The 22,946-nt window shown below is 45.3% G+C and overlaps 1 protein-coding gene across 1 annotated transcript in view; it reads right to left on the bottom strand.

The window, feature by feature from the left end:
• The window catches only part of LOC139317371 (glycylpeptide N-tetradecanoyltransferase 2), a 234,897-nt gene that overhangs the window by 24,208 nt on the left and 187,743 nt on the right, over positions 1 to 22,946 (bottom strand). Inside the window, exons 6-9 of the mRNA XM_070944400.1 lie at positions 19,078 to 19,248; positions 9,543 to 9,651; positions 8,050 to 8,220; positions 4,986 to 5,153 (exon numbers count right to left, since the gene is read on the bottom strand). Coding sequence (XP_070800501.1) covers positions 4,986 to 5,153; positions 8,050 to 8,220; positions 9,543 to 9,651; positions 19,078 to 19,248 — 619 coding nt within the window. The remainder of the gene's footprint in view (positions 1 to 4,985; positions 5,154 to 8,049; positions 8,221 to 9,542; positions 9,652 to 19,077; positions 19,249 to 22,946) is intronic.

Below are 22,946 nucleotides of genomic sequence, written 5' to 3'. Positions count from 1 at the left end.
GGAACGCTGTCAAGATGTAATTAATTAGCTAGTAAGACTGTTTTTTACTTCTTTATAATAAAATGTGTTTATTAGAATATATCTCGGGTTTATTTTCTTAAAGTATACTGCAAGGAAAAAGCCACGGTCCCGTCTCTAATCAGGTGCAATTACCTAAAGCGGAATGGGATTAATTGCCACCCTGACACGTGGTAGCACATGGCTTGGTTTGAAATTATGGCTTTTTCCTTGCTTGTTACTTTGATGATTAGACCTCTAGGCTAGTTTAGACAGATGATTATTTTTGCGACTGCGGAACACTGATTAATTGTCTGCAACAATGCCGAAAAAGAAGAAAGGGAAAATGAAAATGAAATTCAGAGCATTCCCCACAAATGATTTGATTGATCTTTCCAACGAAGAGGCGGCAGAAAGAAGGCTTTCAAGTTTCCAGCCCCTTGCTTCAGCCACCCGGCTAGAAGGAACCGTGGGAGGAGAAATGGACGAAATGCTCTTACAGAGGCTTCAGGAGGAAGATAACAGAAAAGCTGCTTTTGAAGGCAACGTGCTACAATTAAGGTCAGTGACGTCTCCTTCTGAATATGCATGCTCTCAAACAGTCCTCCCAGAACCTTTTGAATTTGAAATGCTTGGTGCAAGGCCAAAGTTTTCACAAACTGCTGAGCATTTTCCCCCCACACAGACAGAGAAATAATTTATTATTCTCCTCACAGCTCAAAGCTCTCCCTACATGAGCAAGCTATAAAAGGCTATCATGACCATATAAAATTTTTTGAACATGAGCTATCCCAGGCAAAAATGGCTTTATCTATGCTCAAGCAAGATAAGAGAGAGTCTCATGCTTTTAAAATTCCTGAAACCGCCATCTTAGCTTCTTCTTCGAAGCCTAAGACACACCCCATAGAGGATATTGTGTCAGGCAAATCAAAACAGAGAGCTGTGTACACGTCACAATTGTCACATGATGTCTCTCTGATCAAATTACATATCATGCCACGAAGGCAGAAAAATTATCTGAGCTGCCCGAAACTAAAGTTGCAGCACCATCTGCTGGCAAAAGTAATTTACAAGATAAAGCTGAAATGCATCGCAGTTTGCAAGACCAATTTCAAATATTGCATAAGACTTTATCAAACATGTCCTTAACTCACCCAGATATTCAGACTGCAGTGCAACAAGTGTCTCCACAGCCCAATCTTCAGCACCCCCTGGTGGTGCTGGTGTCCTTTTAGATGGAGCACAACAACGCTTAATGCAGCAAAGGCAAATGACTGCATCTCCAGCAGGCCATGTTAATATTGCAGCTCAAATGCAACAGCTCCAAGCTCAAGCGCAAATGGCAGCTGGAGTACAGCAAATCCCAATGCAACAGCCTCAGCCACAAGTGCACACACAAGTGCCTCCAGCCGTGCAACCAGGACCATTTGTTGGTCCACAACAAGCACAGCAAATACCACAGGTATTTTTACCGGCACAGCCAGCATACCAAATGCATGTTCCTCACCAGGCATTTTCTGTTGCTCCACTAGCTGGTGAGTCGAAATTAAAGATGTCAGGACAGAATTATAAGGCTTGGGTCAGTGAGATTGGATTGTTACTTCGCAGAGAAGGTACTCACTGTATGGTTTTTAATCCTCCTGCTCAGCCATGGACTCATGCAATAAGAGACTTAGAGACTAAAGCTTGCACAACATTATTGACGTCCATGGATACTGAATTGCAGGTCACCTTTCCGCCTGATGCAACAGCCCAACAAATTTGGGTCCAATTGGAAAATTGCTACAGGCCTGTTTCAATTGAATCTTCATGTTTGCTCATGTCTGAGTTCCATGGTTCGAGATTGAAACCTGGTGAACAAATTGGAGGACATTTAACCAAACTGAAAGAAATCAGAAGAGAATTGAGAGAAAGAGGCTATCTTATTGATGATATTCAAATGATCAGCATTATTATTAACTCATTGAATTATGAATGGAAAGATGCCATTACAAAGATTAATCTAGTGCCTATTGCTCAACGCACAGTGGATCATATATGCAGACTTTTAATTGAAGAAGAAGCACTCATGTTAGCTACTCCACATTTGAGAAGACCACCTGCATCAAGAGCTCCAGCGAGGCGTCCCTTCCGAGGAAGAGCCTACGTTCCAAGGATGCCAAGATGCTACATCTGTAATCGTGTGGGACATGCCACCCAGGATTGTCCCCAACGAGTTCCAGCTCCCGTCTCGTACCACCCCAGAGGAACAGATTCCAGAGGAGGCAGAGGCAGAGGCGGAAGACAAGGTCGTCGTGGTCCCCGGCGTGATCCACAAGCTCCATTCGCTACATTGGCTTTAACCAACGATCCACAACCTCAACCAGAGTACGACAGACGACTCCTGTGGACTTTGGACAGTGGTGCAGCAATGCATGTTACTTACAGAAAGGAACTTTTCACAGAGATGCACGAGCCTGAACCTGAACTACGTGAACTTTATTCTTTTCCAATCATCCTTGTCAGGTCAAAGGAAAAGGAACTGTTTATGTTGAAGAGCACGATGCATTCATTCCTGATGTTTATTACATACCAACAGCAAATAGTAATTTGCTTAGTCAGAGTCACTTGTCTAGGGCATTAAAGTTCCAGGTTCACCACCTTGAAAAAGCAAGTTACATAGTTAAAAATGGAGATATTGTTGCTGAAACCATGTTAATTGGTGGTGTTTATTACTTAAAGCCAAGGTCTAAACCGCAAACACAGGCAAGTATACAAACTCCAAAAAAGGAGAGCACAGGCCCAGAGAGAGATGCTCCAGAGAGAGATCCTGTTGCTATTCCAAAGGCTCCTAAAGCCAACAAAAAGAGAGTTGGTAAACAGGTTGCTCAGAGCAAGTCTGAGGTTCCTCATAAAAATGTTATTATTTATTGACTCCAGAAATGTAATTGTGATTTCCCAATCTGCTAATTTTGAGGAAGATGTTGACTGGTCCAGGATTCATTCCAATGATCCTGGAGTTTATTTTCCTAGAGATGATACTACTAATGCCACACAGCCTGATGATCAAGATTCCACTAGTTCTTGACTATCTGTACTCTGTTCAATCTCCTTTCTTTGGTATTGGTATATAGATTAACCTCTTCCAATCTGTTGGTTATTGTGTCATTCTCCAGATTTGTTAGCATACAGGTGAAACTCGAAAAATTAGAATATCGTGCAAAAGTTCATTTATTTCAGTAATGCAACTTAAAAGGTGAAACTAATATATGAGATAGACTCATTACATGCAAAGTGAAATAGTTCAAGCCTTGATTTGTCATAATTTTGATGATTATGGCTTACAGCTCATGAAAACCCCAAATTCACAATCTCAGAAAATTAGAATATTGTGAAAAGGTTCAGTATTCTAGGCGCAAAGTGTCCCACTCTAATCAGCTAATTAAGCCATAACACCTGCAAAGGGTTCCTGAGCCTTTAAATGGTCTCTCAGTCTGGTTCAGTAGGAATCACGATCATGGGAAAGACTGCTGACCTGACAGTTGTGCAGAAAACCATCAGTGACACCCTCCATAAGGAGGGAAAGCCTCAAAAGGTAATTGCAAAAGAAGTTGGATATTCCCAAAGTGCTGTATCAAAGCACATTAATAAAGTTACGTGGAAGGGAAAAGTGTGGAAGAAAAAGGTGCACAAGCGGCAGGGATGACCGCAGCCTGGAGAGGATTGTCAGGAAAAGGCCATTCAAAAGTGTTGGGGACTTTCACAAGGAGAGGACTGAGGCTGGAGTCAGTGCATCAAGAGCCACCACACACAGACGGATCCTGGACATGGGCTTCAAATGTCATATTCCTCTTGTCAAGCCGCTCCTGAACAACAAACAACATCAGAAGCGTTTTACCTGGGCTAAAGAAAAAAAGAACTGGTCTGTTGCTCAGTGGTCCAAAGTTCTCTTTTCTGAGGAGAGCAACTTTTGCATCTCATTTGGAAACCAAGGACCCAGAGTCTGGAGGAAGAATGGAGAGGCACACACTGCAAGATGCTTGAAGTCCAGTGTGAAGTTTCCACAGTCTGTGTCGATTTGGGGAGCCATGTCATCTGCTGGTGTTGGTCCACTGTGCTTCATTAAGTCCAGGGTCAACGCAGCCATCTACCAGGAGATTTTGGAGCACTTCATGCTTCCTTCCGCAGACAAGCTTTATGGGGATGCTGACTTCATTTTCCAGCAGGACTTGGCACCTGCCCACACTGCCAAAAGTACCAAAACCTGGTTCAATGACCATGGGATTACTGTACTTGATTGGCCAGTAAACTCGCCTGACCTGAACCCCATAGAGAATCTATGGGGCATTGCCAAGAGAAAGATGAGAGACATGAGACCGAACAATGCAGAAGAGCTGAAGGCCGCTATTGAAGCATCCTGGTCTTCCATAACACCTCAGCAGTGCCACAGGCTGATAGCATCCATGCCACGCCGCATTGAGGCAGTAATTGATGCAAAAGGGGCCCAAACCAAGTACTGAGTACATATGCATTCTTATACTTTTCAGAGGTCCGATATTGTTCTATGTACAATCCTTGTTTTATTGATTTCATGTAATATTCTAATTTTCTGAGATTGTGAATTTGGGGTTTTCATGAGTTGTAAGCCATAATCATCAAAATTATGACAAATCAAGGCTTGAACTATCTCGCTTTGCATGTAGTGAGTCTATCTCATATATTTGTTTCACCTTTTAACTTGCATTACTGAAATAAATGAACTTTTGCACGATATTCTAATTTTTCGAGTTTCACCTGTAGGAGGTTTTGAGTAAGCAGAGGCTGTGCTTCTTAACACCTTCATATGAAGGACCAGGCTGAAACACAAGTTCCAATGTGTAAAGAAAACATTATCCAAAACTGTTCAGAGATTGTACTTCTCTTGCTGAAGCAAGTAGATCAATGAGGCTTTAATCCAACTTCACTCTTCTGTAAGAAAAGGAAAATAAAGAAACTATTGCACTACTTACCATCTTTGCTATAATGAGTGCATCATTCATTAGCTCCAAGAGAGGGGTCTCCGTATGAACACTGTAGAAGGAATAGGCTGCTTTGAGGCTTTTGTGAACAGGGTGGTGCATGACTGTTGAAGGTAACGTATAGAAACTCAGAAAGTCAGTTAAAACACCATTTGAACTCTGGAGAAGAAAAGAAAAAGGAATGGAAACAAAGGACTCTACAGCATCATAAACTCTTAAGTCACCCAGTTGCTTTGCAAAAGTATAGGTTACAATAATTCTGTGTAAATTGGTGAGGCAGAGCAAAGATTGGAGCCTGAATCCATCCAGTTTGAGTTTAACCCAGATCTTTCAGGCCCTGGGTACCCTTCTGACATTTGGACTGATGCCCAATTTCTTCAGTGACAAATACCATATTTTTTGGAGCATAAGACGCACCTTCCCCCACCCCCCAAAAAAGAGTGAAAATCTGGGTGCGTCTTATATTCCGAATGTAGCCCCGCCCAGCCTCGCAAATGGAGATTTCAGAGGCTGAAAGAAGCCTCTGAAAGAAGCTTCAGAAAAAAAGCCTCAGAAATGAAGCTTCAGAAAAAAAGCCTCTGAAAGGCTTTTATCTAAAATAATAAAATAATAATTCACTACAGGTGAAACTCGAAAAATTAGAATATCGTGCAAAAGTTCATTTATTTCAGTAATGCAAGTTAAAAGGTGAAACAAATATATGAGATAGACTCACTACATGCAAAGCGAGATAGTTCAAGCCTTGATTTGTCATAATTTTGATGATTATGGCTTACAACTCATGAAAACCCCAAATTCACAATCTCAGAAAATTAGAATATTACATGAAATCAATAAAACAAGGATTGTACATAGAACAATATCGGACCTCTGAAAAGTATAAGAATGCATATGTACTCAGTACTTGGTTTGGGCCCCTTTTGCATCAATTACTGCCTCAATGCGGCGTGGCATGGATGCTATCAGCCTGTGGCACTGCTGAGGTGTTATGGAAGACCAGGATGCTTCAATAGCGGCCTTCAGCTCTTCTGCATTGTTCGGTCTCATGTCTCTCATCTTTCTCTTGGCAATGCCCCATAGATTCTCTATGGGGTTCAGGTCAGGCGAGTTTACTGGCCAATCAAGTACAGTAATCCCATGGTCATTGAACCAGGTTTTGGTACTTTTGGCAGTGTGGGCAGGTGCCAAGTCCTGCTGGAAAATGAAGTCAGCATCCCCATAAAGCTTGTCTGCGGAAGGAAGCATGAAGTGCTCCAAAATCTCCTGGTAGATGGCTGCGTTGACCCTGGACTTAATGAAGCACAGTGGACCAACACCAGCAGATGACATGGCTCCCCAAATCGACACAGACTGTGGAAACTTCACACTGGACTTCAAGCATCTTGCAGTGTGTGCCTCTCCATTCTTCCTCCAGACTCTGGGTCCTTGGTTTCCAAATGAGATGCAAAAGTTGCTCTCCTCAGAAAAGAGAACTTTGGACCACTGAGCAACAGACCAGTTCTTTTTTTCTTTAGCCCAGGTAAAACGCTTCTGATGTTGTTTGTTGTTCAGGAGCGGCTTGACAAGAGGAATATGACATTTGAAGCCCATGTCCAGGATCCGTCTGTGTGTGGTGGCTCTTGATGCACTGACTCCAGCCTCAGTCCTCTCCTTGTGAAAGTCCCCAACACTTTTGAATGGCCTTTTCCTGACAATCCTCTCCAGGCTGCGGTCATCCCTGCCGCTTGTGCACCTTTTTCTTCCACACTTTTCCCTTCCACGTAACTTTATTAATGTGCTTTGATACAGCACTTTGGGAATATCCAACTTCTTTTGCAATTACCTTTTGAGGCTTTCCCTCCTTATGGAGGGTGTCACTGATGGTTTTCTGCACAACTGTCAGGTCAGCAGTCTTTCCCATGATCGTGATTCCTACTGAACCAGACTGAGAGACCATTTAAAGGCTCAGGAACCCTTTGCAGGTGTTATGGCTTAATTAGCTGATTAGAGTGGGACACTTTGCGCCTAGAATACTGAACCTTTTCACAATATTCTAATTTTCTGAGATTGTGAATTTGGGGTTTTCATGAGCTGTAAGCCATAATCATCAAAATTATGACAAATCAAGGCTTGAACTATTTCACTTTGCATGTAATGAGTCTATCTCATATATTAGTTTCACCTTTTAAGTTGCATTACTGAAATAAATGAACTTTTGCACGATATTCTAATTTTTCGAGTTTCACCTGTATGCTAACAAATCTGGAGAATGACACAATAACCAACAGATTGGAAGAGGTTAATCTATATACCAATACCAAAGAAAGGAGATTGAACAGAGTACAGATAGTCCTTCAGAATAAAAGCCTCTGAAAGAAGCTTCAGAAAAAAAAGCCTCCAAACAGAGCTTCAGAAAAAAAGCCTTTTTTTCTGAAGCTCAGTTTCAGAGGCTTTCAGATGCAGAAAAAAAGTTTTTTTTCCTGAAATGGAGTTTCAGAAGTTTCAGAGGCAGAAAAAAAAAGCAAGGCATAGAGCTCACAACCAATGAACCTGTTGCTAAAATTCACCTCTGGGAACAGCTGATTGGGGGTATTCTGGGAGGCCGATCCACCCACCAATCAGCTTTTTTCTTATTTTCCTCCTCAAAAACTAAGGTGCATCTTATACTCCGCTGCGTCTTATACTCCGAAAAATATGGTATTTGTTTTATGTACTCTCCCATCCCAGTGTGAGGGGATTATGGGCATCAGAGTGGAAAGAAGCTGTGTAACTGGAAACTGCAATGTCTCCAACAACATAATACCAACAATAAAAAAAGTCTCAGGAACACCTCCAAGAGAAACTTAAAAGAAATAGATTAAGGTAGAAAAACACAAGCCTCTGGGTGTGAGGAAGAACATTTTTGAGAAATTACAAAACAGATTTTGGCCCAGCATTAATTTATATATATATTAGCACTCCTTTCAAGCACAGAAACCTCACCAATTAGAAACAAAACAGCCCAGTAAAGGCCAGGTTTTTCTAGATGGAAAAGGTATCAGTAGGAAAAGGAAGCAGGGAAGGGCCACTTTCTCACCTCAACCACAAAGGTGTCAATAATGTGATCCTGAGGCAGGAACCAGTGAGCCACTTCTTCCTCATCCATAACAGGGGCGAGATTGAACTGCTTCAAGTAATTGTTAATCAGCTCTTGCACCGCTTTGATATCTTTTTGTTCCATAGGTCTTAAGCCTGGAGTTTTTGTGACCTTGTTATAATGAAAGACAACAGAAATTCAAATAAAAGCTAATACCCCATCTAGGCTTCCATCAACAGGATAGTATTCAGCCAAAGTCAACAATCAAGATGAATTGTGGTTACAGTCCCCAAAATTCCTCAGCCATCATTTCTGAGAGCTGAGTACACATACTCAACTGGTACAAAACCAGTTGTTTTGATTAATGCTTTGCACATACTCCCTTCTGTTCTTCCCAACAATTATTAAAAAGTAAAGAGCATAATCAATGGACACATTATAAATAAATTGGTCTCTGTGTGTGTTTGTGCATGCATGCATGTTTGATTATCAAAGGAATTCCTCTGAAACTTCAATAAACTAAGAAAATTAAACCATATCATACTTCTCCACCTTAGACTTTACTATTAGTACCAAGTACTTTCCATTGGCAGAAGAGATACAGGTAGTCCTCGACTTACAACAGTTTGTTTAGTGACTGTTCAAACTTACAATGGCACCAACAAAATTGACTTATGACCATTTTTCACACTTATGACCACTGCAGCATCCCCAGGGTCATGTGATTTACATTTGGATGCTTGACAACTGGTTCATATTTATCCTGGTTGCAATGTCCCAGGGTCATGTGATCCCCTTTTGTGACCTTCTGACAAGCAAAGTCTATGGGGAAGCCAGATTCACTTAACAATTGTGTTACTAACTTAACAATGGCAAGAAAAGTCATAAAATGGGACAAACTTACTTAACAAATTTCTCATTTAACAACATAATTTTTGGGCTCAATTGTGGTCATAACTTGAGGACTACCTGTAATTACAATATGCCTTCTCCTCAATATTTTAGACTTGAAAAAATTTAGTATATTCAAATAAGGTCATAAATCTTAATTTCTCAAGTGTCATATAATCAAGAAAATGGTCCTTTTCCTCCAACCAAGCCACATCTTTAGAAAAAATGTCTAATGTTGCCAGGCGTGACTATATATGCAAGTAATCTTTCCAAGAAAGTCTATTCTTTGGAAGTTCTGCCCCACAACCTTTCTACTAGCTCCCCCAAATGAAAAGCTTGCCTTGGCATGTACAGAAGGCAGGGGTGGGTTCTACTTACCTTTACTACCGGTTCATAACAGGGCCGCACACGCTTTTGCACATGCACAGAAGCTTCTGATGACGTCGGGATAAACCCTGATGACGTCGGGGTTGGTGGGTGGAGCCTCCCACCGGTTTTACTACCGGTTCTATAGAACCAGTCCAAACAAGGGGCAACCCACCACTGACAGAAGGCTATTTTGAAGTGAGAATGAGGGTCTTCTGGGTGGAAGCATTGCTTACATCAGGAAGTCTGTAGAGCTTCATTGTTCTCTGTAACGTCATATTTCTGCTCAAGTGAGAGAATTTCACCTCTACCAATTTTCTGGGATTCAGTGATCGATGCCAGTATCTGAAAAATCAAATGATTATATAAACACACACATATAAAAGGTATTTTGCTCAGTATCATCAATGTCTTTTCTCTTCAAGGAATTAATTTTACAAATTTAGTTAATGTAGGAGACAATATTAGTCTGTTTCATGAATAGGACATTTGGGCAATAACTGAAGTTTTAGATTTGAAATCAAGTTTTTGTTCTTTCTGAATTCTTTTTTGTTTTTGCATCAAATATTAATAAAATGTTCGATATTACCTAATTACTATCATCATATAGCCATCACAATCCACCAAGAACCCAACAAGTCCAGTAGCTTAGATTATTTCTTATCAGTTATATGTTTCCAACTCAGATCTGATAGCAAATATCTTCCAAGGTTTGGGGGCGTTTTCTTACTTATTTTGGTTACCATTGTTGTACTTGTGCTTGTCATTTTCCTATCCGAAGTAAATTTTTCCAAAATATCATATAATATGTTAGTTCTGGAGATATTAAACCAGGTGTGAATGGCGGCGGGTGGTTCGGAGAACCGGTAGCAAAAATCCCTGCCCCCCCCCAGCTGAACCATGCAATCATCAGAGGCTTTTTTTTATTTTTAAAAGCATTTTTTGTACAACCTCTTTTAAAATGCTTTTAAAAATAAAAAAAAGCCTCTGATGATCGCGCGGCTCGGCTGGGATTGTCAGAGGCTTTTAAAAGCATTTTTTCTACAACCCCTTCAGCCAAAGAGGTTGTAGAAAAAATGCTTTTAAAAGCCTCTGACAATCAGGCAACTCAGCTGGGATCATCAGAGGCTTTTAAAAGCATTTTGTTTACAACCTCTTCGGCCGAGTAGGTTGTAGAAAAAATGCTTTTAAAAGTTAAAAAAAAAAGTTGGCCACGCCCACCCAGTCACATTACACCCCCCCCACCAAGCCACGCCCACAGAACCAGTGGTAACAAATTTTACATTTCACCACTGTATTAAATGTATTAGCTATAAAGATGTTTCTTTTTGTTAGATTAGGCACAGGAAATGAAGACATGACCAGCTCGATACATTTAGTAACTTTATTGGCTACAGTAACAAGACTGACTGCGCGCTGCCGGAGCTCTCCTTATATTCACTCCGGCAGTCGCACCGCCCCTGACAGTGATTCAAACTTTCCCGCCCGATGGCTGGCAGCCAATCCGGGCGGATGTCCTTATAAGGACATAACACTCCTCCCCTCTTAGTCCGGAAACAGTCAATGTTCATCAATAAAAGTCACGTAATCACGCAGGTACGTAGGATGCCTCGGCACCCTAGTTGACCTGCACAGTCTCACTTCTTCCTCGTCCCCGACCCGGATGGACGGGGCTCCTGTGTCTCCTGGTTCCCTCCCCGGAACCGGGCTCGGTTCGGCTGGTGAGTGTGCGGGGTCACCCTCAGCGCCTCCGGCTGGACCGCAGACCTTGAATGGCTGGTTCTGGTGGTCTTCCTCCTGGCCTGTGGATCTATCGTCTCGTCGAGGTTGCTCGGTTCGAACCCGGGAAGAGCGTCTGAGTCTCGGTAAGTCCCAGGCTGTCACTTGCTCCTCCCCTGTCTCCCGGGTGCTGCGGTTCGGCTCGTTGTCATCTGGGGGGTGGTTCGGATTGGTGCCCTCGGGTCCGGTCTGCCAGCGGTGGGTGGTGTTGGCTCGTGTCGTGCTGTCCGACCTCGCAGGGGTGGCGCAGGTCCCCTTGGTCGGGCTGGCGTTGGCCTACCCCGTCGGGTTGGTGGTGGTCGACCTGGTCGGGATGTCATTGTGGGGCTACCTCTGCGGGTCGGCGGAGGTCTCCCCTGCCGGGGTGGCGCAGGCCTCCCTGGCCAGGTTGTTGTCGGCTTTCCCTTCGCCCTAGTCCCTGGTCTACCGCCCGTTGGTGGCTGGGGTCATCTGGGCTGGGTTGTTGTTGCTGGGTTGTCTTCTGTGCTGGGCGGGGGTCCCTCTTGCCAGAGAGTCGTGTGCCACCCTCACCCATGGGCTGTGGTGTGCCCATCTTGGATGGTTCCCGGTCTACTCGCCTGGAGTGGAGGTCTCCCTGGCAGGGCTGACATGGGTTGCCTTCGCTGGCGGGGTGCGATGCTTCCACTCTGGGCAGGTCCCGGTCTACTCGTGGGCTGGTTTGGTAGTCCCTCGCCCTGTCGTGCCGGGTGCCCACCTCGCTGGGTTGGTGTTGCCATCCCCCATGCGGCTGGCCCCGGTCTACCGCTCTGGACTGTCGGTGTGATAGTGCCTGGTAGTGTGCTTGGCCGGCCTCGTCGGGGTGGCGGTGGTCTGGCTCGCCGGGGTGTGGTAGGCCTCCCTCGTCGGGGTGTTGCAGTCCTACCTCGCCGGGGTGTTGCAGGCCTACCTCTTCGGGGTGTTGTAGGCCTCCCTCGTCAGGCTGGTTTTCTTGCGCTCCCCCCCACCTTTTCCGGAGCTGGTCGATGTGACGTCTACAGACCTGTCCATCTTCCAGCTCCACGGTGTAGGACTTTGGGCCGGTTGTGTTGTCTATCTTCCCCTTCAGCCACTTAGGAGAGCCGTTGAAGTTTAGCGCGAAAACCGAATCTCCCTTGCTGAAGGCGCGAAGCGGGCGGCTGGCCGTTGCGGTCACTTCTGGGCTGTATTGGGGGTGCAGCCGGTCCAATGGTGACCTCAACCTTCTGCCCATCAACAGCTCGGCCGGGCTCTTGTGGGTGGTGGTATGCGGCATGATGTGCTGGGTGAGGAGGAAGTTGTCTATTCTTTCCTGCCAGTCTCCCGTGCCCATCTTGGTGAGTGCCTCCTTGGTGAGTCTCACCATTCGTTCCGCTTGTCCATTCCCAGCCGGCCTGTACGGGGCAGACAGGGCATGGCGGATGCCCAGTCCTGCCAGGAATGCCTCCATGGCCAGGGATGTGAGTTGGGGGCCGTTGTCGGAGACCAGCACATCCGGTAGTCCATGGGTGGCGAAAAGGCAGCGCAGGGCCCGGATCATCGCTTCCGTTGTGGTAAATGCCATGGGTACCACCTCGAGCCACTTGGAGAAGGCATCTACGACGATGAGGAGGTGGCGCCCTTGCATCGGACCCGCGAAGTCGATATGGATCTTCGACCAGGGGTTGCTGGGGGTCTCCCACTTTGCTGTTTCGGCTTGTGGCGGCGCTGGGCGTACTTCTTGGCACGGGTCACATCTGGAGACCCATTCTTCGATGTCTCTGTCCAGTGAGGGCCACCAGACGTAACTCCGTGCCAGGGCCTTCATGCAGACGATGCCTGGGTGCCCTTTATGTAAAGTCTCTAGCGTCCGCCGTTGCAGAGTGCTTGGGATCAGCACCCTGTCTCCCCATAGCAAACAGCCCTTCATGGTGGACAGCTCCTTCTGCTTCCTGGCGAATGGGCTGAACTTCTCCTCCGTCTTCTCCATTGGCCACCCCCTGAGGATCCAGGACTTCACTTGGCGGAGTGTGGAGTCCTTTTGGGTGTGGACGGCCACATCTGCGGACGAGACTGGACAGCTGGCGTCATCATCTATATGGAATAGGTGGAGCGTGGGGGCTGGGTCTTCTACAGGATCCTTCAATGGGCATCTGCTCAGCGCGTCGGCGTTTCCTATGGCTGTGCCTGGCTGGTGCACGAGCCTGTAGGAGTAGCCGGCTAGGAAGATGGCCCATCTCGTCATCCGCGGGGACATGAAGGTCGGGGTGGGTTGGTCGCCTGCGAGGAGCCCCAGGAGTGGCTTGTGATCGGTGACTATGGTGAAACTCCTCCCGTAGAGATACTCGTGGAATCGTTTCACTCCTGCAACGATGGCCAGGGCTTCTTTGTCCAGCTGACTGTAGTTGCGTTCCGCGCCGGACATGGTTTTAGAGAAGTATGCTATTGGGGCTTCGGAGTCGTTGGGCAGTTCGTGGCTGAGGACTGCCCCCACCCCGTATGGCGACGCATCGCAAGTCAGCTTGATGGGGAGCGTCTCATTGTACTGGATGAGGACGTTTTTGGAAGTTAAGAGTCCTTTTACGGCTCGGAATGCTGCTTCCTCTTCTTGGCCCCACTTCCAGGAAGCCGCTTTCCCCAGCAGGCGGTGGAGTGGCTCAGCAACTGTGGCTTTCTGTTTGAGAAATATGGCATAGAAGTTAAGCAACCCAAGGAATGCCTGAAGTTCCATTTTGTTTTTTGGGCTCGGAGCTTCATGGATTGCTTTCACTTTTGATTTGGTGGGGTGGATGCCAGTGCTATCTATGAGATAGCCCAGGAACTCGACTTCCTGTACTCCTAGGATGCATTTATCTCTCCTGACTCTCAAGCCCTTGGCCTTGAATCGCTGCAGGACAAGCCTGAGCCTTTCAAGGAGTTGTGCCTGTGACTCTCCGGAGATTAGTACATCGTCAAAGTAAGGCACCACCCCTGGAACGCCTTGGAGGAGGCGTTCCATCATAGATTGGAAAATGCTGGGGGCAGCGCTGACTCCAAATTGGAGGCGGTTGCATTTGAATGCCCCCCTGTGCGTGACAATTGTTTGTGCCTCCGCCGTTTTTTCGTCCACTGGCAGTTGCTGGTAAACCTGGGCCAGGTCCAGTTTCGCAAAAATTGAGCCAGTTCCCAGGGAATGCAGCAGGTGTTGCACCACTGGGACTGGGTATGTGCTCTGTGCCAACGCCTTGTTGATGGTACAACAATAGTCGGCGCAGATGCGCACAGACCCATCATGCTTCAGTGGGGTCACAATGGGGGTCTCCCATGAGGCATGATCGAGCGGTTCCAGGACGCCCTGGGCGATCAGCTTATCCAGCTGGTCGTCTACTTTAGGCCGCAGAGCAAATAGAACCCGGCGGGGCTTCAACCTAATTGGGGTGATTCCCTTGTCCAGATTAAATGAGATTGGCCTTCCCACAAATTTCCCCAGTTTACCATCGAAGACTTCTTTGAACTCTTCAATGAGGTTGTCGAGTTCATCCCTGTGAATTTGGTGGATGCCTCCGATGGATAGCCCCAGCGCCTTAAACCACTCCACTCCTAGCAGGTTCGGTCGGCTGTTCTCCACAACTGTGATGGGAAGCTTGCCTTGGAATTCCTTGAAGGTGATGTGGAGGGTGGTTCTGCCCAGGACTCCGATGGGGTTTCCGCTGAAATCCACGAGCCTCGACTTCAGGGGTTTTAGCTGGGTCTTTTCGCAGGATGGCTTTAGGCGCTTCAGATGCTGCCAGTCCATGATGGAGTAGATGGACCTGGAGTCTACTTCCATTTTGCACGGTGACCCTTCTGCCAGCAGCGTCACATTGAACTTGGTGGCTCCCTCGTCGTTTGTGTGGGCGATGGTAGTCTGGTGCACTGCTCTGCTGTGGGAATATTCCTCGTCTCCACGCCTGGACTGGTTCGAGGACCGTTTGGATGTCCTCTGGGTTTCTCTGCGGTTTTCGCGGAATCTTGGCCTGGGTGGTTCCGGGGCTGGATCTGCTGCTCTGCATGCCTCGGCGATGTGTCCCCTCTTCAGACAGCGGCGGCAGGTTGCGTCCCTCCATCTGCAGGTTGCCCTGGGGTGGTCGCCTTTGCAGCTGCCGCAGCGTTCCCCCCAGTCGCCATGTTGGGGGTTTTCCCGCCTGGGAGGGTGGGAAACCTTGTGGACGGCCATTTCCTCATCGGACTCTGATGGCGTGGTCGAGTCATCTGATGAGTTTGGGCCGGCCTTGTGGATCTTGTGGATCCCTCTGGCCTTTACCATCGCGGCGGCTGCTTTTTCGGAAGTCTCGGCGGCTGTGGCTTCTTCGAGGACTTCCTTGAGTGGGATCCTCTTGCGGCTCAGGAACTTCTTCTGGAGACCCACATCACGCATTCCGAAAACAATGCGGTCCCGGATGGCATTGTCCACGTTGTCGAATTCGCAATTGGCAGCGATTTGGCGAAGTGCTGCCATGAATTCTTTGATGGATTCACCTTCCCGTTGATTCCTCTGTTGGAATGTGAATCTGTTGGCGATCGGGGTGCCTGTGGGTGCGTAGTGTTCCTGTAGGACTTCCTGCAGGTCATTCCAGGACATCTCCTCAATGTCCCTGGGCGCCACGAGGTCAATGGCCATTTCCAGGATGTTGGACCCGCAGTGAGCCAGGAATAGGGCTCTCTTGCGCTCATCGTCGAGGTTCTGGTATCCGTTCCCTCGGAGGAATTGCCGGAATCTGACCATATACGACCTCCATTTCTCTCGTGCCGGGTCGAATGGGTTCAGCGAGGCAATCGGTGCTTGCGGGTTTGCCATTCTGAAGGCAGCTGCGGTTGAGTGACTTCAACTCGGTTTGGGCGATCGTGCCACGAGTCTTGCTCAGGTTCTCTTCTCTAGTCCTTCGTCGCCAGTGTTAGATTAGGCGCAGGAAATGAAGACGTGACCAGCTCGATACATTTAGTAACTTTATTGGCTACAGTAACAAGACTGTGACTCCTGAGGACGTGGACAGGATCCTGGGGAGGTTAAACGCAACCACATGTTTATTGGACCCGTGCCCCTCCTGGCTGGTACTGGCCACCCGGGAGGTAACACGAGGCTGGCTCCAGAGGATTATAAATGCTTCTCTGAGAGAGGGTTTCTTGCCTCCCGCCTTGAAAGAGGCGGTGGTGAGGCCCCTCCTCAAGAAGCCTTCTCTGGACCCGGCCGTTTTGGCAAACTATCGTCCGGTCTCCAACCTTCGCTTTGTTGTGAAGGTTGTGGAGAGTGTGGTTGCGCGACAGCTCCCACGGTTCCTGGATGAAACCGTCTATCTAGATCCGTGCCAGTCCGGCTTCAGGCCTGGGTACAGCACAGAGACGGCACTGGTCGCATTGGTGGATGATCTCTGGAGGGCTCGGGACAGGGGTTGTTCCTCTGTTCTGGTCCTGTTAGACCTCTCAGCGGCTTTTGATACCATCGACCATGGTATCATGCTGCGCCGGCTGGAGGGACTGGGGGTGGGAGGCACCGTGTTGCGGTGGTTCTCCTCCTATCTCTCTGACCGGTCGCAGTCTGTGTTGGCAGGGGGGCAGAGGTCGACCTCGAGGCGCCTTGCTTGCGGGGTGCCGCAAGGGTCGGTCCTCTCGCCGCTCCTGTTCAACATTTATGTGAAGCCGCTGGGTGAGATCATCCGTGGTTTTGGGGTGCGATGCCATCTGTACGCTGATGACACTCAGCTGTACATTTCCACCCCAGACCACCCCAATGATGCCCTCGAAGTGATGTCCCAGTGTCTGGAGGCCGTGCGGGTCTGGATGGGGAGGAACAGGCTTCGGCTTAACCCTTCCAAGACCGAGTGGCTGTGGATGCCGGCGTCCCGGTATAGCCAGCTGGTGCCATCGCTGGCTATTGGGGGCGAGTCACTGACCCCCACAGAGGGGGCTCGCAACTTGGGCGTCCTCCTGGACACACGGCTGTCTTTAGAAGAGCATATGACGGCCGTGGCCAGGGGGGCTTTTTATCAGGTTCGCCTGATACGCCAGTTGCGCCCCTTTCTGGATCGGGACTCCTTGTGCACAGTCACTCATGCCTTGGTTACGTCACGCCTGGACTACTGTAACGCTCTCTACATGGGGCTCCCCCTGAGGAGCACCCGGAGGCTCCAGCTGGTGCAGAATGCGGCCGCGCGGGTGATTATGGGAGCGACGTGGCGCTCCCACGTAACACCTCTCCTGCGCGAGCTGCATTGGCTCCCGGTGGTCTTCCGGGTGCGCTTTAAGGTGTTGGTTCTCATCTTTAAAGCGCTCCATGGCTTAGGGCCAGGGTATTTGCGAGACCGCCTGCTGCTACCGATAACCTCCCACCGGCCAATACGCTCTCACAGAGAGGGCCTCCTCGGGGTGCCGTCGGTCAGGCAATGTCGGCTGGCGGCCCCCAGGGGGCGAGCCTTCTCTGTGGGGGCACCCGCCCTGTGGAATGAGCTGCCTCCTGGAATACGATTGATCCCGGACCTCCGGACCTTCCGTAAAGCCCTGAAGACATTTTTATTTCATCAAGCCGGCCTAGCCTAAATGGTTTTTTAATTGGGATTTTAAATTTTATGGATTTGGGGTTTTAAATTTGGGTAGCCAATGATTTAATTCTTTTAATTATCTTAACTTTTGCATTTGTATGTTTTTTAATTTTGGCTGTTCACCGCCCTGAGTCCCTTCTGGGAGAAGGGCGGTATACAAATTAAATTAATAAATAAATAAATAAATAAAACTGACTGCGTGCTGCCGGAGCTCTCCTTATATTCGCTCCGGCAGTCGCACCGCCCCTGACAGTGATTCAAACTTTCCCGCCCGATGGCTGGCAGCCAATCCGGGCGGATGTCCTTATAAGGACATAACACTTTTCTTTTTTTTCCCCCTCAAATCTCCACCATTATATAGTTTTGCCTATTCAGTATTGCCTCTACAATAACTTGCAGCAGTTATTTAGAATTTGAAATGAGTGTGTTTCCCAAACTTTCCTGGAAATTCCAGGAATGGAACCTATCAGAGTTTGTTACAAAAAATTAAATCTAGAAAGCACACACAGGCAGACTCATGCAGCAGGATTCATTAACTTCTTTATATACTGTACATAATAACACATGAAGATAAACGTACAATACCAACAGCAGATATCTTCCAATGTGGTAGAAGTTACAAGCAAAACACAAGCCTTGTGTAGTACAAGGGTTTAAGGCACCCTGTTATTAAGCTGCTTAAGACCAGCTGCCTGCAATTACTGCAGGGTTCGAATCTCGCCAAGGCTCAAGGTTGACTCAGCCTTCCATCCTTTCTAAGGTAGGTGAAATGAGGACCCAGTTTGTGGGGGCAATAAGCTGACTTTGTATAAATATACAAAAGGATGAAGGCTATTGCTGAGCACATTGTAAGCCGCCCTGAGTCTTCGGAGAAGGGCGGCATATAAATCAAATTAAAAAAAAAAAAAAACAAGCAGAGTACAGCAGACTAGTTATCACGTGCTTTTCTATCTTGTTGCATTTTTTAATTTAATTTTATGATCTTATTTTTATCAGATTTTATTTTGAAAGTTATTATGGGGACATCTCTGTTTAGAAGAGATGGAATATGCATTATTATAAAAGTAGGAAAAAATCTTTCTGCCAAATGTGGCTTTGAAAGCAGCTATTTATATTTATACCCTTTGCTGTGATAAGTTAGCTATAAGAAGCCAACCACATTTTGTAATTTACAAAGGAAATGAGAGGTATAAGCAAAGGAACCACAAATCAACTTCCACTGTTTTGTGTTTTCATCTTGTGATAGTAACATTTATCATGGCCATGAGTTTCATAACTGGAACTCATACATTTTCAAGAATGGCAGAAATGTCAATCTCCCATTCATCACTGCCATTAATGTGAAATACCTCTGTAATACATAAGCCCTCTTTTTGGTTTGAACTTAAGAATCCTAAACTAACCATTCAATTTATAATGTTTTAGCTACACATTTAAAACAAAAATTATGTAAGTTCTCAAGCAAATTAAAACCTTTGCTTACCTGCAAGTTGCTACAGGTTTTGGAAGGACTACTCCTGCAGTGTAAACAGCCTGAAAAATCCCTTCCAAGTTTACTCTCCTGGTTATTTCACGGATCAGGACTGGTGCTACTCGCTTTGATCGCAGTTTTTTATGGACACACAGAAAGTTAATTTCTACCATTTTCTTCTCACTGTGAATGAAAATGTAAAAGTGACTGCTTGCATTTTTTTGTATATAAATATTCTTATATATTATCCACCTAATATGACCTACCCCACTAACTGGCTCTTCCCAATTTTACACAAATTATATTCCCTACAGAAGGAGCAGGCAAATTTTTGAACCCAGAAGAGTCATTTTTAAGAAAGAACTACCAGTATATCAATATCCTCCTCCTCCTCCTCCTGTTACAGAAGGGTGAAGAGGAATGATATCAGAGGAGGACAGAACTTTAAGTTTTGTCCCCAGGTTTTTTTTGCAAATTTGGGAGGGGGGGGTGAATTGCTGTTTGTTTTGAAAAAAAAAAAAACCTGAATTAAATGAATTAGAGATTTAATACCCTCTATGTTTTAAAGAGAGTGGAGAGTATTGTGGCTGTTATCTGTGGGTTTGCTGCTAATTTCAAAAGCACCATCTTGGAGAATTCCTGGCGTCACAAGAAAGGGGTTGGAGTCCACATGGGAGCTGCAGCTATGGCAGGGGTGTCAAACTGGCAGCCCACGGTCTGGATGCATCACGTGCAGGCCATGCCCACCCCAGCTCCGCGAAGGGAAAAATGTGACGGCAACGTGACACGGCGAGTTTGATACCTGTGAGCTACAGTATCCTTGCTCTATAGCTTTCTCTAAGTAGTTACTAATGGGACTTTGTGAAAAGAAAAGGGCTAGGTTGTGGCTCTGCACCAGTGTTTCTCAACCGTGGCAACTTTTAGATGGGTGGAATTCAACTCCCAGAAGTCCTCCAGTCAGCTATGCTGGCTCGGGAATTCTGGGAGCTGAAGTCCACCTATCTTAAAGTTGCCAAGGTTGAGAAACACTGCTCTCTACACAAATAATTCAAGCATCATATGTGGAAAAAATGAACAATTTCCATAATAACAGCTTCTATATACCTTTTCATGAGGTACACTGGAAATGAAGTCAACTTGTTTCCTAGCATCAACTGTTTTACTGCATGGAATTTTTGTACCTTTTAAAATATTTTTTAAATAAAACAAAGATTATTCCAGTGGATGGTTATCAATATTCCTTATTCTGGAAGTAACATGTGCTCTTTGAGGAATATATACCTGTCAGTAAACGAAGCCAAAAAAAAGTTGCCGTGACAAGTGATTTTCTGCTTCAAATGATTTTCTGGTAGAAACCAAAAGTAACTGCTAATTTAGATTTTTTTTTTTTTGGTTCGTTAACTACTAATTTCACTAATTCAGTTGCTTGGGCTTTGGGTTAATATCTTACATAAATTATAAGCACAGGTTGAATTGCTGACTCTGGCAAATGCAATATTTATCTGGGATTTCTACATAGCCATGTTTACCTCTTCTTGCTACCTTACATATCATTTACTGCTCTGAACATTTTTATTCTCCAAATTAATGGTCAGCAGCCAAATTTTAGCTATAATTTAAAAACTACTAAGGGTAAGAACATGTTTTGGATTTTATTGTTGACTGTTGGAGCACAATGGAAGACAAAGGGGAAGAAAATGAAGGAACATGTGCTTTCGGTGTACACATGTGTAAACATATGCAGAGAAGTATCAGAGAAAACCCAAGGCTGAAATTGATTAGCATTCCCCAATGTGCTCCAGTATATACTGTAACTGGATGAGAGCAGTGCCTTGATGAGTATGTTGATTATAATTCAAACTGTATATTAATGACATCTATCTCCAATACTTCTTAGAGGGAAAAATGCTGAAATGGTATTAATTGTGAACAGTCTCAATAAACATTATTAGTGGGATAAAGAACGCATAAGGATATGTGTGTGATTGCACCCCAATGCTCAAGGTACTACTAGATAATGACTGGTGATCTCCAAGATTAAAATATAACAATGAAGAGAAAGAAAAGGAAGAGCTTTTTAAGTGGAAATAAACTCTAGAGATGTTGCATGATAGTGCCTATCACAGAAAAAGTTGCTAACTGCTAGAGCAGTGGTTCTCAACCTTCCTAATGCCGCGACCCATTAATACAGTTCTTCATGTTGTGGTGACCTCCAACCAGGGGTGGGTTCTAATTTTTTTTTACTATCGGTTCTGTGGGCGTGGCTTATTTTGTGGGCGTGGCTTGGAGGACATGTGACTGGGTGGGCGTGGCTAGCTGGTCATGTGACCGGGGGGCCATGGCTATGTGTATAGGGACTACCCAGAGGGCTGAAAAAAGTCATTTCTGACAGATCCTCGCACTTTTGACTGGTCCTCACACTTATGACCATCTTCACATTTATGCCCATGCAGCATTCTTAACAACCATGTCACTCATTTCACAACTGCTTCTCTTCACCATGGTGATAAGATAGGGCAAAAAACGTAAAATGTGAGGACAGTCGTAAATTCGAGGACTGGTCAAAAGTGCGAGGACCAGTCAAAAATAACTTTTTCAGCCCTCTGAGTAGTCCATGTGCACAAAAGGACTACCCAGAGGGCTGAAAAAAGTGATTTCTGACAGGTCCTCGCACTTTTGACCTGTCTTCGCACTTATGACTAGTCATCATGCCCATTGTAGCATTCTTAACAACCGTGTCACTCATTTCACAACTGCTTCTCTTCACCATGGTGACAAGATAGGGCAAAAACGTAAAATGTGAGGACAGTCATAAGTTCAAGGACTGGTCAAAAGTGCGAGGACCAGTCAAAAATAACTTTTTCAGCCCTCTGAGTAGTCCATATGCATAAAAGGATACAGCAATAGAGAGGGATGAAGAAAGGGAAGGGAAATTAGAGTAGGAGTGAGGGTAAGAGAGGGAGGAAGAGAGGAGGAGAAGGAGAAAGGAAGAGGAAGTAGGAAGGAGAAGAAGAAGGGGGGGAAGAGAAAGTAAGAAGGAAAGAAAAGAGAGAGGTGGTAGGTTTGAGGAGAAAGATTGTTGTACAATAAAAAAGATGAAAGGGAAGAAAACCAATCCCAAACAAATATAAAGATATTAAGATAAAGAATGAATTGTTAAACTTTAAAGAATAAAAGAGAACAAATATGAATAAATAGCAATAATTAGAAACACACATACAAACATACAATGTATTTTCTTTGAACAGAGTATTTGGCCGGTTTACAAATTTAAACAGTGTTTAGTCATTTCAATTAAATTTACAATTTCTATATTTTCTTTTTGCCATATTTATTCCTCATCTATTTTTTTAAAAAAACAGTATTACCCTTCATCCTCATCTCTAATCTTAATCAAATTCAATTTTTCCCTTCTATTCTATATTATATCCCTTCCCATTGTCATCTATTTTTATATCCATCCTCACATTGGTTAATTATGTAATTAAGTAATACAGTTGTTTAATACAAATTCAACATTTTAATATAAATCAATTAGTTATATAACTATCTTTTTTGTATATCAATTAATATGAACATGAATATTCCAATTATTTCCATGCAATCCAATTTCTTACAAATCAATTAATTATATTTACCAATAATAATAAACCAAATAATTTCCCCCATATATTCCTCCAAACCACAACTTAACCATTTCTGCTTTCAACATAATATACAATTAATAGTATCTCAATTATTACAATTCCCTAGTTAAATAGAGCTTTTTTCTTTTGTGTTTTAAAATCTTGAACCTCCTCTTTTGCCCTAAATTTCCCATTGTTTGCAGTTTTGCACCTACCTTTTTTGGTGAGGAAAAAGAAAAAGAAATCTCTCTCTGC

Source organism: Pituophis catenifer, unplaced genomic scaffold, assembly GCF_029215685.1.
Source record: "Pituophis catenifer annectens isolate HBS135680 unplaced genomic scaffold, rPitCat1.0.hap2 SCAF_5, whole genome shotgun sequence".
NCBI lineage: Eukaryota > Metazoa > Chordata > Lepidosauria > Squamata > Colubridae > Pituophis > Pituophis catenifer.
Note: the sequence above shows the minus strand (reverse complement) of the source record. Positions and strands in the feature narration are given on the sequence as shown.